General features: G+C 42.1%; 1 protein-coding gene across 2 annotated transcripts in view; it reads left to right on the forward strand.

Moving 5' to 3' along the window:
- Positions 1 to 16955, forward strand: part of SNRK (SNF related kinase) — a 56533-nt gene extending 39578 nt beyond the window's left edge. For both annotated transcript variants that reach the window (XM_021677583.1, XM_021677584.1), the window contains 4 exons: positions 1753 to 1894; positions 6737 to 6949; positions 9204 to 9338; positions 13046 to 16955. In XM_021677583.1, the coding sequence (XP_021533258.1) occupies positions 1753 to 1894; positions 6737 to 6949; positions 9204 to 9338; positions 13046 to 14237 (1682 nt within the window). In that variant the 3' untranslated portion in view covers positions 14238 to 16955. The remainder of the gene's footprint in view (positions 1 to 1752; positions 1895 to 6736; positions 6950 to 9203; positions 9339 to 13045) is intronic.
- Positions 16956 to 18678: the final 1723 nt, after the last annotated feature.

Below are 18678 nucleotides of genomic sequence, written 5' to 3' on the forward strand. Positions count from 1 at the left end.
ACATGTATTAAAGGGAGAATAATTGTAATTGCCACTTGTTCACAGCAGTGGCTTGAGAGTTGGGGCAGGTAACCAAAAATAGGTTCAGATTGTTCAAAGAGGGTTTAGGTTAAACAATTATACAGATTTCCTTTGAAACTCTTAATAAGTTACAACTAGTATTGGGGTTATAAATTCTTCTCACTGGATAGTTAAAGAACAGGTGCAGCTAGCCACCATTACTCAGATTGTTTGACTTTGTATGGGGATGGCCCTCTACATTCCAAGATCAAGGTAAAGAAATGTGGGTCAATGAGTAGAGTGGAGTCCTGAGCCAGCTTGCTGTCCTGGGGTGGTAGGTCACATAATTTATGCATCCAACAAGCAATGCCAGGCACACCTCTTAGGGACACTGAAGAGCCAAGGGTTTGGACTGAATGATCTCTAGGTCCCTTTTATTCTTACATATGTAATGTTCTAATTTTAGTAGATTTTTCCATCTGCTTAACTAATTTTCATTGAAGCATCCTTAGTAAAATTTGTTGTACATATAAAAAAATCACAATGTGTTTAACTTTTGGGTTTCTGCCTTTATTGCCCTCTTTGTTTAGTTTGGACCAAGGAGAAGATATTTTATTAACAAGTTATAATTCTGCTGGAAAATAATATGGATCCTACATTATTTTGGGAGTTTAAGCTAAATGAAAACAGCAGTTGAGTATTAACAGATGTGACAAAGTCCACATGGCTTGCATTCTCTTCTAAGCCTTTTGTGGTAGAAAGCTTCTTGAATTCATCTCTTGTTTTATTAATGTTTATGTAATCATATCTATACTTTAGTTTCTGGAATGAGTGAATGATTTGTGATACCCTTCCTTAAATGGATTCATCCTTTGTTCATTTGAAAAGCCATCATTTTTCCAAATGATTGGTGAGATTTTATCTAATGGCAAGAAGGTAGGGGGTTATTTGCTCTTGTAGGAGTTAGTCTAATGCTACAGTTGGTAGGGTCCTCGGATGTCAACTAGTCCAGCCTTACAATCACTACAGGAATGTCTTATGCAGAATATTAGATGGTTGCGCAGCCTTTGCTGAAGTACTTAGAGTGATGGGAAACCTGCTGTCTTTCCCAGCGCTTTATTAAGTAGCTTCTGCTGTTTTTAAGTCAGAGTGTGCCTCCTGGTTACTTGTATCTTCAGACCTAGTTTTGTCCTCTGAAATCATGTATCACCTGTCTTTTTCTTCAGTGACAGCACAGAAATATTTCTCCTCTCTGAATTTTAATTTTCTTAACTATAAAATGACTGATTTACATCATCTGGTTACCTCACCAGGATTGAGGTAAAGAAAACTGAGATAATTGTGACGTTAGGCAAAATCCTTTTTATGTCTCAGAGTATTAAAATACTAGTTTTAGTTTTTCTCTGGTAAATAATGTCATGAGAAAGACAGCAGTGTGTTGTCCAGTGGCTTGGGAACCTTGATAGCTACTTTCCACTTGATATTCTTGCCATTAATGAATTAATTTATCTCTTTGTTGAACATTTATTGACTATTCACTATGTGGCTGAGGTGAATATAAAAACAGTGAACAAGACAGATACCTTCCCTGCCTTATTGGGACTTAAGTTTTCTTCCCTAGATGTTTTTCTTTGAGATATAAATGATTTTCACTATTGAAATAAAATAATATTGTTAGTCTACTTTCACTCTTCTTAGTGCTTTTGGTTTTCTAACTCATCCAATATTTAACAGTATGTCTTTGATTTGTAGATATATGGAGTCTGGGAGTGATCCTTTTCATGTTGGTGTGTGGGCAACCACCTTTTCAAGAGGCCAATGACAGTGAAACATTGACAATGATCATGGATTGCAAATATACCGTACCATCCCATGTGTCCAAAGAGTGTAAAGAGTAAGTAAAAACAGAAAAAGAATGTGGAAACTTAAAGCACTCATACTAAAACCAGATTTTTATTTATTTTTTTAAAGATTTATTTATCTAGAGTGCAAGCAGGGGGAGGGGCAGAGGGGGGGAGGGAGAGAGAGAATCCCAAGCAGACCCCACGCTGAGTGTGGAGCCCTACTCTGGGCTCAGTCTCACGTCCCCGATATCATGACCTGATCAAAATTAAGAGTTGGATGCTTAACCAACTGAGCCACCCATGCACCCCCAGAAGTTTTGTTTTATTCTATTAATATGTCAAAAAAATTTGAGGTGACTTCAATATATAAGCATCTGAGTTCCTTTTAATTTTTGAACTTGATATTTTATTTTTGTTAAGTGTGTTTTGGGGGGTTAACTCCAGAATATGATTTGAAATTTAATATTGGAGTACAAAATGTGTTCGTCTATTTCTTAAATACGCTTGTTTTCAAGAAGCCCATTATATGCCTCTTCAGCCTCCAGGAGTGGTAGTTACTCACTGGAAATGAAGATATTACCATGGGAACTATCTTGGTGTTTTTGCATCAGCAAAAAAGCAAGACCACCTGGAATTATTTTAAATTCCAGAGAAAAGTTAAGGCATTTCTTTTCATGAAATAGACCACCAACACACCATTTTAGGTTTTACATAACGTTTCCCTTAATTTTATTCATACACCACTCTCTGCAGTTGGTTTGTGTGATTATGGGAAGCCAGCAACCAAAAGTACACTCAAGTTGATTATTTGGAATTTAAAGTACTTTGTAGTTCTGTGATATGTATAGTGAGAAATATAATAATGGAATAAAAGAACTGTTAGAAGCTCAGTATTTCATTGACATTATGGGTGATTATATATATATATACACATATGTATATATATATATATATATTTTTTTTAAATGGGTGGTATTTTTAAGTAAGTTCAGCTGAGATTATAGCTATTACTTTAAGGATTTTGTTGTAGTAATAAAGTTTTGAATTTTTCCCATCAGCTGGTAAGAAGGAAATCTGATGGTTTGAGAAATCTTTTCTCCAAGTGGAACCCCATCTTAGGCCCATGTGGTGGATGGTTAAGAGCTTACCTATTCAGACTCTTTGGATTCAGATACAGGCTTCTCTATCTACTGATGATGTGAGAATGGTAGAACCTGTTATCCAGAGTAAGAAATATAACAGTTGTGATATCTTAGGAGCCTTCTCTGTTTCTCCCTTGTAGAGGGATTATTTTTAATAACTGTAGGACCATTGAGTTTTCTACTTTTTCCTATGTCAGTTTTGCTAACTTCTGTTTTTTAAGGAGCTTGCCCATTTTATCTAAATTTTCAAATTTATTGGCCTCAAGTATTTATATTCTCGGGTTATATTTGTGAAGTATATAGATCAGTGGGATGTTGCCCTTTATCATTCCAGTATTGACAGTTTTTGCCTTCTTTTGTTTTTGTCTTCATTAGTCTTGCTGAGGTTTGTTAATTTTATTAGTTTTTTTCAAGGAACTGCCTTTTATCTTTATTAATTTACTTGTATTTCTTGTTTTATGTTGTGAATTTTCTCTTATCTGTATTATTTCCTTCTACCTACTTCATGGGCTGATTCTCTTCTTTTTTTCTTATGTTGGATATTTGGCTCACAAATTTTCCTTTTCTAAAGTCATAGTTAAGGCTATTAAATTGCCTCCTTGTACCATTTCTGCAGTATCTTACTAGTTTTGAGTTATAGCCCTGAGTTCTGAGTATTTTCTAGCTTCAAATGCTTTATTTGACCTTAAGTTTTTAGAGGGGTATTTTACATTTCCAAACGTGTAGAATTTTTCTAATTACTTTTTTGTTATTCATTTCTAACTTAATTCCATTGTGGTCCAGGAATATAGTCTATATAGTACTAGTTTTTTGTTGTTTTTCAAATTGTTGAGGCTTGCTTAATGCCTAGCACGGAGTCAGTTTTTGTAAATGATTCTTTTGTTCTGGAATAGAATATGTATTTACCCATTTTCGGGGTCTGAGTTGTATATAAATCCTTAAGATCAAGCTTGTTAATTATGCTGTTCTAAATTACATCTTTTCTGAGTTTTTTGATTACTTGATTTATCACTTACTGAGATATTCTTTCACTGTAATGGTAGATTTATTGTTTTATTCTTGGGAGTCTATCAGTTTTTGCTTTAAGTGTTTTGAGCCAATGGTAATTAGGTACAGATTGTTGTATCTTACTGGTGAATTGAACTTGTGTATCACTTGTTTATCTCTAATGATGCTTTTTGCCTTAAAGTCAATCTGTGTTATCTAGTCTTAGCTAGCCATACCAGTCTTCTTTGGTTAGCATTTATGTGCTATATAGTTTTCCATTCATTTACTTTAAACCTTTCATTGTCTTGATTTTAAGTATGTCTTTTTTAACAGCTGGGGGTTTAATCCCTTCTGAGGATTTTTGTCTTTTCATCAGAGTTTATCCCATTCATATTTATTGTCTTCACTGAAAGATGTAGGTATATTTATGCTCTTCTTATATTCTTCATATTTCTCCTTCTTTTCTTTTTTCTTTTTTTTTTTTTTTTTTTTTGGTCTGTTCCTTCTTTAGGATCAATGGAGGTTTTTCATTTTCTCCTTACTTGGCTTTCTCCCTTCAACTAGCTTGGAAGTTATAGTCGATTATTTTAGTGCTATCCTGTTTTAACACACACATACATATTTGTATGCTTAATTAATTAATTTTAATTTTTTTAAGATTTATTTGAGAGAGAGGGAGAGAGAGCTCATGGGGGGTGGGGGGGTGCCGAGGGAGAAGCAGAGTCCCTTTTGAGCAGGGAGCCCCCTATGTGGGATTCAGTCCCAGGACCCTGTGATCATGACCTGAGCTGAAGGCAGACGCTTAACTGACTTAGCCACCCAGGCGCCTCCTATATGCTTAATTTAATAAAATTGATAGTTAATCCTTACGTTTTTCTCTTCCTAAACAACACAAAATCCTTAGAACACTTTACCATTCAATATTTCTAACTCCACAAATTAGAGAGTATAGTACAGTAAAAAAATTGTTTAGAATTACCCAGATGCTTGATAAAAAACTTTGTATATCCTTCCACTTGGGATCACATTCTTCTGCTAAAATTATACCCTTTAGAATTTTTTTGATGAGCATTTGTTGGTGATAAACTTTCTCAGTTTTTCATTGAAAATCTTTTTATGTTACATGTGCCCTTGAAAGTTTCATTGAGTCTAGAATTCTAGGTGTGGACAGTTGTTTTCTCTCAGATTATTGAAGATGTTACCACATCTTCTGATATGTCTTGTTACTTTTGGGATGTCATCTGTTCATGTTATTATTGTTCTTGCACAGGTGATCTCTCTCTTCTCAGGCTGCTCTAAGAGCTTCTATTCATTCTGCTTAGGATGTGTTAGGCTTCCTGGGTCAGGATTTGTGTTCTTCCATGAATTTGGAAAATCCTTAGCTTTTATCTTTTCAAATATAGTTTCTTGCCCATTCCCTCGTTCCCTTCTGGAACTCCGATTAGATATATGTTAGGTATTTTCACTCTGTCCTCCTTGTCTTTTCATCTCTTCATATTTTCTCTTAGTCCACCGGTGCAGGGTTATTTCCTTGGCTCTATCTTCCAATTCATCAATTTTCTTTATATCTAATTTTAAAAATTTGTCCATTGCTTTTTTTTTTTTTTTTACTGTTTTTTGTATTTCAGACTTCTCCATGTCTTAAACATATTCAACACAGTTATCTTCTGTGTCTGAAAATTTCAGTATTTTAAGACTTTGCATTCTGATGTTGCCATCATGTTTTTTTAGTTCTTGTTAGTACTTGTTTCCTTTGTATTTTTTGATTGTGAGGCTGTATTCCTTGTAATACTGTGTGGGAGTTCTTTTAAGTTACATTCCTATGAAAAGGTTTTACATTTCCTTCTCTACTATAGTTACTTAGGAGCACCTCCAGCTTAAAACCGCCTTAAATTAACAACTTCTCTACATGTACCACACAGATATCATTAATTTGGACCACAGACTTGTGTGAGGACCAGCCTGTGGCTAGAAATTCTTAGATGAGATTTCCCTGCCCCACTCCACAGCCAGTGTTGAGGCAGGCAGGTTTCCTTCTTGATATCTTAGCAGATTTGTTTCTCATTTCTCATTCACCCTAACACTGAAGCTGGGACCCCAGCTCTTTACAAGGGCTCTAGTTGTACTCCCTGCCTTCAGTAGGCCCTACACATTATATTCTATTTTGTGCACTCAGTATAGCTTTTGAAACCAAAGCAGAAGCAGTCGGGTCAAAGGCTAGCTTTGTCATTTGCCTCCTAAAAGTCCTGCTTTTACTCCATTTTTTCCTTTGAGTATTCTTTCCTTCCTTCCATCTTTATGTATATATGTATTTATTATTTTGCCAGCACAATGCATTTAAACAAAATATATGTTTAAAAGCCTGTGGCATTTTGATTGTTTTCATCAAGATCATTTATTCTTCCTGAAGCAGAAGTTGGCTCATGCACTGTATTCTGTATGTCATTGTTGATCACTATAGCTGGTTCTGGCATGCCCCTAAGCCACAGTTAATTCAACAACAGATGTTGATATCTAGAGCTAATTCTAGATGATAGGAAGCTCTTTGGCTTATCAGTATATCCGGCAGTTGTGATTTTCTATTTATGAATCTGATGGCACTAAATTTTCTTTATTCCCATCTGCTGCACCACCACCACTACTAGTGAGCCTAATGAAATTGATGGTGTAAGTGTAGGAAACAATTCTGATTAATAAAATAATCCACCATTACTAATCCCTGCCAACAGTTTGCTCTAACAGTGGACTTACCTTCCTTTCCAGCCTGATCACACGGATGCTACAGAGAGATCCCAAGAGAAGGGCCTCCTTAGAAGAGATTGAAAATCATCCTTGGCTTCAGGGAGTGGACCCTTCACCAGCCACGAAGTATAACATCCCCCTTGTGTCATACAAAAACCTCTCGGAGGAGGAACACAATAGCATCATTCAGCGGATGGTGCTCGGGGACATAGCGGACCGCGACGCCATTGTAGAGTATGTCAGCACTCATCAGCATGGGGCCACGGGTTTAGGATTCTTGGAATGGTCTCTTCTCTTAACTTGCCAGGGCCTGTGGACACTGTAATGCGTAGAGTTCCCAGTTGGCAGAAGTCATGTAATTTATTTCTAGAGTTCCTGGTCCAGTGCCTGTCTCATAGGTTTTATTGTTCTGTTGTTTTTATTTTTGTACTAGTGAACAAGTACACCATTGCTGGGTGGTGTCACCAAACGCTGTGGCCTCTCTCCCTTCCTGTAGAGGTGGATTGGAATAGCTTTTTTTGTATCCCAGTACATGTCTTTTCCATAGCAGCATCTTCTTCATTGGCATGTCTCCCTCTGCTCCCCACAGTGAGTGGAGAGAATGGGGCGGACTGCAGTCCTCTAAATGAGGGGTTGACACATGGGGCCGGTCACACATTGTTGTAAGTAAAATTTTAGTGGGCCACAATCATGCCTGGTGGCTTGGATATTGTCATTGGCCACATTGTGCTATAATATCAGAGTGGCTGTGAGAGAGACCACATGACCCACAAAGCGTAAAATGCTTACTTTCTGGCCCTTCAGAGCCCTTGCTGCAGCGACCTGCAACCCGTAAGATACAAAGTTGTTAATTAAGTCATTTAAAACCAAAGCCAGTTTTTAATAATCTAAGAAGTTTGGAATCAAGGATAATATAAAGATGCAGTTGCTTTGTTTTAATAATGATTTATTTCTATAAGAGGTCTTGTCTAGAAAATTATGAAGTATTTCCACAAATGAAAAGTCAAAATGTTATTTAACCTGTTGAATGAAACCATCAGGTATGATGGAAAGAGGAGATACTCCGTCGGGGTGAGGGGGTGGCCAAAAAAGAAAACCACTCAGATTCAAAATTTTGGTTTAAGTACAAATTTCTGCAGATTTCCAGCTGCATTATGAGTTGTCATACTTAATGACCTAAATGAATAGGAAGAGCAGGACATGCCTGCTTCGTTTTAGGAATGTGTAGAAAGTGATTTTTCATTTTGAGTGCATAGAAGGCTATTTGTATCTCCCTGAATTGGCTCAGTGTTCTTAGCCTAAATAAACACATGCAGTGGTATCATTTAGAACTATTGGATTCATGTAAATTCAACGATAAATCTAAAGGGAGGGGCAGTCTCCCTGGCTCAGGAGACCCCATTTGCCTGTGCACTGGTGGGCAGGTGCACGGTGAAGCAGGGGCTGGGAGGCCCGAGCTCATCCCCCCCAGCTGGTCTCAGCCCTTGCCCATGGCTTGTCTGTGACCAGCTCCCCCTCCTGAGCATGATGCCTCAACTAAAGGACACGTGTTTTTTGGCCCCCTCAAAATAAGCCAGTGACCTTAGTTTGGTACTTGGCTTAGGAAACCACTCTTAAGAAGTCATTCTGAGCTCTGAATTTCATCTTGGGCTCTTACTTTAGAGTCTTGCACCTCAGTCTGCCCTGCCCCCATTAGCTGTTACCCCCCTGTCCGTCTTGTGAAAAGGGATCCTTGTATTGCTTCTTTCCTAAGTGTTCAATTGTGTATTTTCAGTGACTACAGAAAGTTTCTGGGCCCTGTAGACCCTTGTAGTGTGCTTGTGCAGTCCGCAGGCCAGGCCAGCCGCAGGAGGGCAGGTGGCCGTGTGCCCTGTGGGCGGGAGGCTGCCAGCTCGGGGCTGCAGGATGCCTGCTCAGACTAAGGACTCAGAGCCCTCTTTTGAAATGGATTAATGAATACATTGATTTTATTCAAAGAAGAGGCTAATGACATGTTCTCAGTTATATTAGTAATTCATTAAATGCAAAGTGTAAAAATAAAAACTCATCCTCATTTTTCTGATTGATACTGGTATTTCAGTGCACATTCATACAGCTCATTTCATACTTCTGATGGAAGCACGTAAGCCAATTTAATGAAAATGAACACTGACACAGATTAAAGTTTTGTATAATGCATACATTCTTGGAAAGCTTCATCACCTTTTTTATGCATTGAAAACTGACATCCAGCTCAGCTGCTCTCAGCGTTTTGGATTTTTCTTACTAACTGAACATTTTTATATAGTTTTTTAGAATTTCATGAGTGATCTAAATAACTACTAGGTTTTTCTTCTTGTTTGTGTTTTTTTCATGATTTTAAAGATTCCAGGTCATTGGATTTCATTTGCTTGTACTTTGGAAAAGGAAAAAAAAAAAAAAGAATTCTGCTTGTAAAAAAGCAAACCTGCTGACATGGCTTACATTTATTCTCCCTTATTTTCCTCAGAGCCCTGGAAACCAACAGGTATAATCATATCACGGCCACTTACTTCTTGCTTGCTGAAAGGATCCTGAGGGAGAAGCAAGAGAAAGAGATACAAACCAGATCTGCAAGTCCTAGCAATATCAAGGCCCAGTTTAGGTGAGAAAAAAAATCTTCACTGATTTTAGTAAGTTAACGTTTTGAAATAGAGAACCCCTTTAAAAAAATTCTTCCTAACTCTTTGGGGCACAAGAGTATAAACAGTGGTGGCAGCCTCATTGGAGAGGCCACGCATGGGCTCTCCCTGTGTGGGAGTCTTGTTCCTTTGTCACCAAGAACACCTTCCTTCCTGGGCTCAGGGGAGAGGGGCTGTGGCTGCTGGCCTGGCCAGGAAAACACGTTTGGAGAAGCAGCCTCAAGCAGAGTGTCTGTCAACTATTTTCATTAAACTCTTCCAGATCTTATATGTATTAATGTGTTATTTTCTTTAAGTTTTCATTCCAGGAACAGGGCCAAATGTTCCCACTGTTATTTGAAATAATTTTTAAGAACATTAAGGGAATTTCCATGCCCTGATATTATCTCAGGATTTCAGTGATTTGACAGATCAGCTATTTGATTTATTGGCTGCTTGACATTGGGAGGTCACTTCGCCTCTTTTTGACTCAGTTTCCTGATCTGTGAAATGGGAGTAATAATACATCCACCTCCTGAGCTGGGCTCCATGTGTTTGCTGTCACTGTTATGACTATTTCATCACCACTGGTGTCTTTGGTAAAGTCATGAATGTGCTCTTCCCCATTTTTCCCCCTCCTCCCCACCTTGCTTTTTCTTCTGCCATGTTATACGCTTTCCATTCAAAATCAAAGGACGGAGAGGATTACATTTTTACATCACCACTATGAAAGTCATGTAGAATTTATCTTTCCCTCTTCAGATAAAGGAATCCATGGAAGTGTAGTGATTCAAAAACAGAAGGATGCTCCCAATTCTGAATAATTCTCTACGCGTACATCCATATACAAATATGTGTGTGTGAATATGTAATAATAATTATTTAAAATAAGCAGAAAGCCATTGGATTTAAATTACTTGGAGTCAACTTGCCATGTGTAGGTTGTTACTTGGGATGCAGCAATAGAGAAGAGAGAAAAAAAACGTTCCTGGGTGGCCAAAGAATAAAGATTTAGAAGTTTAGAATTGGAAAGTGGACTTAGTATTTAACTTCGTTTGGATCCTGGATGGAGGCTTCTGTAATGAAACCTAGGCACGCTGTCTGCTGTCTGTGTGGAAGGGGACTGGGTCCCAGGGAGCCAGGGACTCAGGCATGAGACCAACCAGAACAGTGACTTTGAGGGGTGAGGTCATCCTAGTCCTGACCTGGCCCCCCCCCGCTGGGAAAGACAAGGGTCACCACACATCAGGCCACCAAGTCTGGAGTCAGTCTAGCCTTAGAGGATGGAATATTTGGATTTGAGCTGTTTTCAGTGAAACAGATCAGAACTCAATCTAAAGTTGATCACATATGTAAATAAGTTGGTTGTACCTTATTATAAAAGTTATAGAGCCTATAAAGAAATATCAGAGCCTTCCCTCAAGTTTTCCTTTTACCCTCCTGGAGATACCAGAGTAGAGGTTCTATGAGGGCCTCACCTCCTTCCGGGCCCAGGGCACATGGGGTATCTGCTTCCTTGCCTTCTTTTTACTGGCACTGTGACTTTATCGTCAAAACCCCGGACCTGACTTAGTTCTGTCGCTGGACGTGCCTTCAGATCAGAGTGACCCTGGGGCTCAGGACCCTGGACTGAGTCAGGAGACAGGTGTTGAAACGAGCCCAGCTCTTCCAGGGGCCAGGGCAGGCAGGGTGAGCCAGGGAGCCCCAGCTGCAGTGAGAGCGCCCTCCTTTGGGTTCTGCAAGCCTGGGCTGGAAGCAATGGCGTGGTCTGTGTTTTAGAAGAGGCCTCGTGAGGTCCTCTGAGGAGCGGACCCCGGCACGGGAACGCTCAGTGCCAGCATCCTCTCCGAGCCCCAGGAAGTGAGGAGAATCCCTGAGGCCAGACCACAGAGGCCCAGCTGTTCTGCAGCGGCCATTTAGAAGCTTCCTAGGTTGCCCCGGGGGGTGTAGTAGCCATGGAACCCAGCCTCCGTGTCACTGTCCGCCAGCCTGCGTGACTTTGGTCAGGTTTCCTGCCCTGTCCGTGTTGTCACTTCTTCCCCCTGTGAAGGGGGATGATCATGGCCCCAGCTTGTGGAGAGCTGCCCGGCTCTCCGCTCTGCTGGCTCTGGGAAGCACTCAGGCCGTGCGAACTGTTCTGTCCGTGTGACTCATTTACAAGTCTTGTTTAGCCGTCTCTGCTCACAGTGTTGTGGCCATGAAGAGGACTGACTTCGGTTAGCACAACATGGAGCTCAGATGTGCGCTCAAATAACGTGAATGGTTGAACCACTTACTCCTCTAAAAGCCGTTGGTTCAGAAGTAGCCGTTGGTTCAGAAGTGGCCAATGGAGGAGCCACCCCAGTGGCCACAGCCACCCCTCCTGTTTTGGGGAGTGGGCTCTGAGAACGGTTTTGGCTTTCTTTTCAGGTGGGGTGGGAGGTGAGGAGAGAAGAGCCTCCGCCACGTGTGGGCCCCCTGATCCTGGACTGCGCTGGCTGCCGCTCTGGTGGGTCGGACACAGTCGGCGCTGCTCTTTCAGGAACGGGGGCGGGGTGCTGTGCTGCAGAGCCGCAGGCGTCGCCCCGGCTTTGTGTGTGGGTGAGGGACAGAGGACTTGTCCAGAGACACTTAGTGACCTCAGAGACATTATCCAGCACTCAGCCTTTATGAACTACCAAGACTAGCATAGATGGACCACGCCATGGACAAAGAGGAAATGGCTCTGAGTTGGGGGAAAGATGGCTGTCGTAAATTCCTGTGAGTTTTTTAAAGCTCTAGATTCAATTGGGTTTTATTTCTAGGATAACAGAATTGGTGTGAACACGAAAGTGTCATAGTGTGGAAGTGGCTATTTTAAAGATCCCTGACATCTACTATTCCCCTGGACAGAGGACAGTTAAGAATTCCAAAACAGCCAGAGACCTCATTTTCAAAAAGTTTTCTCCTTTGGCTGCCAAGCAATGTTCTTGTTGCTTGGGTGACTCTAGACGGGGGAATAAAATCAAAGTTTAAATAATTGTGGATTTGCTACTTACTACACTTGTGTGGACATTTAAAAATACTTGGATTTGTATTTAGCGTCGTGTGTTTTTTTAATTGGTGAGGAGTTGTACGTATCCCATGTCCATTGACTTTTCTTTGCAGTATTCTCATGTTTAATCCACTGAACTATTTCCATTTATTTTTATAAACACCAGACTTTTACACCATCCTGTCATATCTGGAAGACTGGGAATTTCAGGTGAATTTTTTTTTTTTTCAGGTGAATTTTATTAGCAAACCATATACCTTCAAAGGTTGTGATCTAAGACCCAGAGGAACAAAACGTGTTGTGTTTGGGATTTGCTTTTGGTGATCTCCCTTGTGCTTTTTTAAAACTGTTTTTCTTGTGGTGTAAGACTCGTATGGGAAAGATGGAGTAGCTCCTGGCTCCCTTGCCTGACAGCTCTGATGAAGTTCTCATTTGGCTAGTGAGCCACAGCCTGATCCATGTTGCAGAAGCACATTTGCCCTGCTGGTGTCCTTGCTGATCTTTATAGGATGTCAAATGGGTTTGCGAGGCTGCTGGTTTTTTTTTTTTCCTTTTCTTTTTTGCGTATTTCTTTTTATCAGTCTGTGGATTTTGCCCTAGTCAGTGTTATGTGATGTAGTTTTATAGAGTCTGCATATTATTTATGACATGGCTTTCTTCTTCCAATCTGTTACACAGGCAGTCGTGGCCCACCAAAATCGATGTACCCCAGGACCTTGAGGATGATCTCACGGCTACTCCTCTGTCCCACGCGACTGTCCCTCAGTCTCCTGCTCGGGCTGCCGACAGTGTCCTCAATGGCCACAGGAGCAAAGGCCTGTGTGACTCGTCTAAGAAGGACGACCACCCCGAGTTGGCCGGACCGGCGCTCTCCACCGTGTCCCCAGCGAGCTTGAAAGCCACGGCCAGCGGGCGCAAGTGCCTGTTCCGGGTGGAGGAAGACGAAGAGGAAGATGAGGAGGACAAGAAGCCCATGTCCCTCTCGACACAAGTGGTTCTGCGCCGGAAGCCCTCGGTGACCAACCGGCTGACGTCGAGGAAGAGCGCCCCCGTGCTCAACCAGATCTTTGAGGAAGGGGAGTCGGATGACGAGTTCGACATGGACGAGAACCTGCCCCCCAAGCTGAGCCGGCTCAAGATGAACATCGCCTCCCCGGGCACGGTGCACAAGCGCTACCACCGCCGGAAAAGCCAGGGCCGCGGCTCCAGCTGCAGCAGCTCGGAGACCAGCGACGACGACTCAGAGAGCCGGCGGCGGCTGGACAAAGACAGCGGCTTCACCTACTCCTGGCACCGGCGGGATAGCAGCGAGGGGCCCCCGGGCAGCGAGGGCGACGGCGGGGGCCAGAGCAAGCCGAGCGCCGGCAGCGGCGGCGTGGACAAGGCCAGCCCGAGCGAGAACAGCGCGGGTGGCGGCAGCCCCGCGAGCGGCTCGGGCGGCAAGCCCACCGGCACGTCGGGCAGCACGCGCCGCTGCGCCGGCTCCGGCCCCGGCGAGCTGGTGCAGAGCCTCAAACTCATGAGCCTCTGCCTGGGCTCCCAGCTGCACGGCGGCGCCAAGTACATCCTCGACCCGCAGGGTGGCTTGTCCTTCTCCAGCGTCAAGGTCCAGGAGAAGTCCACGTGGAAGATGTGCATCAGCTCCACGGGCAGCGTGGGCCAGGCCCCGGGCGTGGGCAGCATAAAGTTTTTCTCCGACCACGTGGCAGACAGCAGCACTGAGTTAGAACGGATAAAGAGCAAGAACCGGAAAAATAACGTGCTGCAGCTACCTCTGTGCGAAAAGACCATCTCTGTGAACATCCAGCGGAACCCTAAGGACGGGCTGCTGTGCGCCTCCAGCCAGGCCAGCTGCTGCCACGTCATCTGACTGGCGCCCTCCCTGGCCGCCGGCGTCCTCCCCGCTCGGGCCTGAGCACCGGCGCGCTTCTCCGCGCTTCTCCGCGCTTCTCCACTCTTCTCGTTTGGCTTTTGCTCTTTTACAGTGGGCGTTAGGAGCAGTTATTTATTACCTTTCACTTGTTCGCCTGACGATGTGACAATGCATGGTCTTTGTGCATGCTGCTAGACACTTCTTTTCCAGCCGAAAAGTCTGTTGTGTAATTTTTACATTTATAATTTTAATGTGGATGATCAGGATTAAATTAAAATGTATATTTGGAACCTAATATAAATGGAGCACTTAGAAATTTGATGTTCCGCACTTAATCTAGAGAGAAAAAAATGCTTTTGTTTCCGTGTGACAAATCTGAATTCCTGTCCTGACCTTCTGTGATAACGGAAACTCCGTGCTCTGAGGCACACTCCGTGGTGTCTGAGACAGAACCAAAGCAATAACGTGGTGATGCCGACAGGCCTGGTGCCTGCGAGCGTGTGCGTGCCCCGCCTTCCGAGGCCTGTGCGGAGCAGAGTACAGCGAGCATCTGCACTGAGAACCTTAAAACCATGATTTCAGCATACCCACACCTGTTTGTCTTAAGCTATAGTGTGAAAAAAAAAAAAAGTTTGGGCTCTTAAAATTTAACTGAAAAAGATTTTCTTGTTTTGTACTAGGTGAGATAAAGTACTGAGATTTATATGGCAGCTTCCCCCGTAGTGGTAAATTACAAACAGACAATCTTATTTTGTAATGTGATGAAGTGAACTGATGGTGTCTTAACTCTACTTATAGAGTGTGTAGTCTGTCTAACAGAACAAAAAGATGCTCGGTGTAAATTCCTTCCTATAGGGCACACCCTAGGGTTTCCTTTAAAACCATGTAGATAGAAGAAACTGTAGGGCCTGATATGGGAGCAAAGGTGCACACAGAAGTTGGCAAAGTCAAAACCCTATACATTTTTTTAAAAAATTACTGGGATTTGATTTTTAGGAGTTTGGTAATTAGGTTGTCTCTTTCGTTGTTTTTTTTGTTTTGTTTTGTTTTTCCATTCTATATCCTTTAGCTCAGTAAGCTATGAAAATTGGCTGATCAAAAACACATATAAAAGAACAAAATTCACACATACAGCAAACAAAAATGCACAAAGCTTGCTTTGTTTTTTTTGTTGATGTCGTTTTGGTTTTTGCTTTTTTTTTTTTGCTGCAAGTGTTTTTCACTTTGCCTTCCTGCCAAAACAATAATCAAAGAACTCTTACTTTAAACTGCTCCTGTACAAAGACTACTTTTGACCAGATAATCATCTTTCGTGGCATTTTATCTTGTAAGACGCAGTATATTGCAGATTGCTGCTTTTGGAAGGGGCCAGATGCTGCTTTTTCAGGCTGTGCCCTGGGGGTCTTCAAAGCAATGCTTATCCACATTGGTGATAGGATGTGGCTGGGCCGGGATTGGGGGAGGGGGAACCTTCCCACACTCAGCAGCTTTCCTTCACGTCTCTGAAGTGACAGTCACTTTGTCTGTAGAGTGGGCAGGGCACCAAAGGACTGCATTCCATTGGTCACGGTTTCTCCAAGTACACCCTGACTCTGCTACTTAGGGTTCATAGATTTTACTCCAAACTCTGAATTTCACAATATACTTAACTAAGATGATACCTAAAATACCTATTTTACTTTCTAGACCTAGGCTAGATATGTTTTAAGCTACAGCTCTAGTTCATTGTGATATTTATAATTGAAAGCTACCAGAAAAGATGGGTGGGTGAAGCCATAGAACATATTTGCTTGAAATTCTTGAGCAGGGATCTTATAAAGGGCCAGAAATAAGATGTGTGGTTCACATAGATAGTGAGCGTAACATCTGTATTAAACGTAGGAGAGAAGTTTATAAAGGGCATTGGCAATAAACTCTTTGTTGCAGCTGTTTTCCAAGTAATGTAAATACTTTTTCCTGTGATTATGTATAGCCTTGGAATGGCACCTTTTAACTAACCCATATGTGTTTGGTTTCCAATGGTTTTTTATATTCAGATGTATATATGGTGCTCACTTTAGGATCAGCAGTGTTGACCGTTAATGCTGCATAGCTGTATTATAGCCTTATTAGTTGTGTGTGATTGGTTGACCCTTTGGGTATACAGATGTTAGTCTGAGTGGCGTCTTACTCATTTGTTCATAAGTGGATGATTGTGCATGTGTTGTATGTCATAGTATGTCGTCACACAAAAGGGAGGGAGCAAATAACCATTACATTAAGACAATATTGGACCAAACTATTTACTAGCTCTAAACAGTTTCTTGTACCCCTTAACCTGTCTTCAGAAGTTGCATAGAGTTATAGTAGTGTGTAAATTAAATATTGTGGAAAAACAATTAGTCTTGTATTTTTCTGTATGTGTGTGTACATATATTATATATATATACACATATATATATAAAATTATGTACTTCTGGCAATTCTATCTGTATTTAAAGATGTGACAATCTTGACACCGATTTTAAGAATAGCTGTGAGACTGAATCAAAGTAAAGATATCCCTACCAAGTAAGAATTGATGTGTGTTAAGAGGGTACAGAATTATCAGCTGATTTGGTCAGTTGCTTCCACTGCTGGTTGATTTTCCTCGTTGTGTAAACATTGACAGGTATGTGACAAATGGGAAAAAAAAATCCAAATAATAAAGTGGCATATTGGTGTTCAGCAATATAACCTGCGTCCCACCTTTCTGTTTCTTCTCCTGAACGCAGACCCAGCCTGGGTGAGACGCAACTTTGTGCATGCCGTGCCCCTGCGCTGCCAGGTGTGACTGAAAACAGCCCCGGGACTGCCCATTAATTATGCTTTATTTCCCCAATTCATCGTTTCCCTCACTTGGCTCGTCACCATGCTCCCAAATAATGGAATAAACTGAAGCCGTGAGAACTGCCGAAGGCTCCCGCTTCACCCTCCCACCTTGACCTGAATCCTCACGCCCTGCCCTTGCCCCTGGTTATGTGATCCCAAGGTCAATTCCTTTACTCATACCTTGAGGCCTTATGGGGATGAGTGAGGCATCCACGAGGACTACTCATTCACTTCTTTCTTGTACCATCAAACTTTACTTCACTGCTAGATCATTCCTAACAGCAAACAAAACAAACATGACTTTATTCCCCGACCTTAAAGAGATGTCTCTGTTGTTCTCTCCCGTCTTCGCTCTTTAAACCCTTCCAATCAGGCTCCTGCTGCCATCACCCCACCATAACTGCTTGCTCAAGGTCGGCAGTGACCTCCATGTGTTAAAACCAGTGGTCAGTTTTTAAAACCAGCTTTGCGGGCGCCTGGGTGGCTCAGTTGGTTAAGCGACTGCCTTCGGCTTGGGTCATGATCCTGGAGTCTCAGGATCGAGTCCTGCATCAGGCTCCCTGCTCAGCAGGGAGTCTCCTTCTCCCTTTGACCCTCCCCCTTCTCATGCTCTCTCCTTCTCTCTCAATCTTTAAAACCAGCTTTGACGTATAATCCACATAGCATACAATTTCCAGTTGTACAATTCAGTGCTTTTCACTGTATTCTCAGAGTTGTGCAACCATTACCATAAATGCAAAAAGAAACCTGTACCTGTTTGCACTTCCTCTCTTCCTGTCATCTCCCCACCACAGCCTTAGCCCCTGGTGACCACTAACCCCAGCGGTCAACTTCTAACCTATGGTAGTGTTTGATGAGTTGGTCACCCTTCCTCATGAACCTCCCATTGTTCTGGGCCCCACTTCCACCTCACTGCTCTTCATCCCACTGGCTCCTTGCCCAACCTCTGAATTTGGAGGACCCCAAGGTTCATTTCTGGATCCTTCTCTGCACTTTCTGTCTCTTGGTCATCCCATTCAGTCAAACATTTACATGCTGATAGAACCCAAAAATATATTTAGCCAACCTCCCCAGAACACCAGATTCCAACAACCTTGACTTCTCTACATGGACGTGTCTAATAAGCCCCTGAGTTTTTACATGCTCAGAACTTAAACCTTACCTTCAAATCCTTACCTTCCTAATGCTTCCCATCTTATAAATGGTGGCTCTAAATCTTCTGCCCAAGTCAAGAATCTGGGTATCCTTCCCTCTGTCATTCCAGTATTCAAGCCATTCATTTAAATCTTATGCACCATTCAAAAATTGACCTGTTCCTACTGCTTTCCCTGCTAACACTCTAGTCAATGACACCATCATCACAACTGGACAACTGTAAATGCCTCCTGGAGAGTCTTGCTGCTTTTGCCCTTGCCTTTCTCTTGTCTGTTCTCTGTATAGCAGGGTGAGCGATCCTTTTAAAAGCTAAATCATGTCATGTTTCAGTGAAAGGTGTTTAATTTCCAAATATTTGGGGATTTTCCACACAAGTTTCTGTTAACTAATTTCTAGTGCAGTTCTGTTTTGGCCAGAAATCATGCTTTGTATA

Source organism: Neomonachus schauinslandi, chromosome 1, assembly GCF_002201575.2.
Source record: "Neomonachus schauinslandi chromosome 1, ASM220157v2, whole genome shotgun sequence".
In the NCBI taxonomy this organism is placed as follows: Eukaryota; Metazoa; Chordata; class Mammalia; order Carnivora; family Phocidae; genus Neomonachus; species Neomonachus schauinslandi.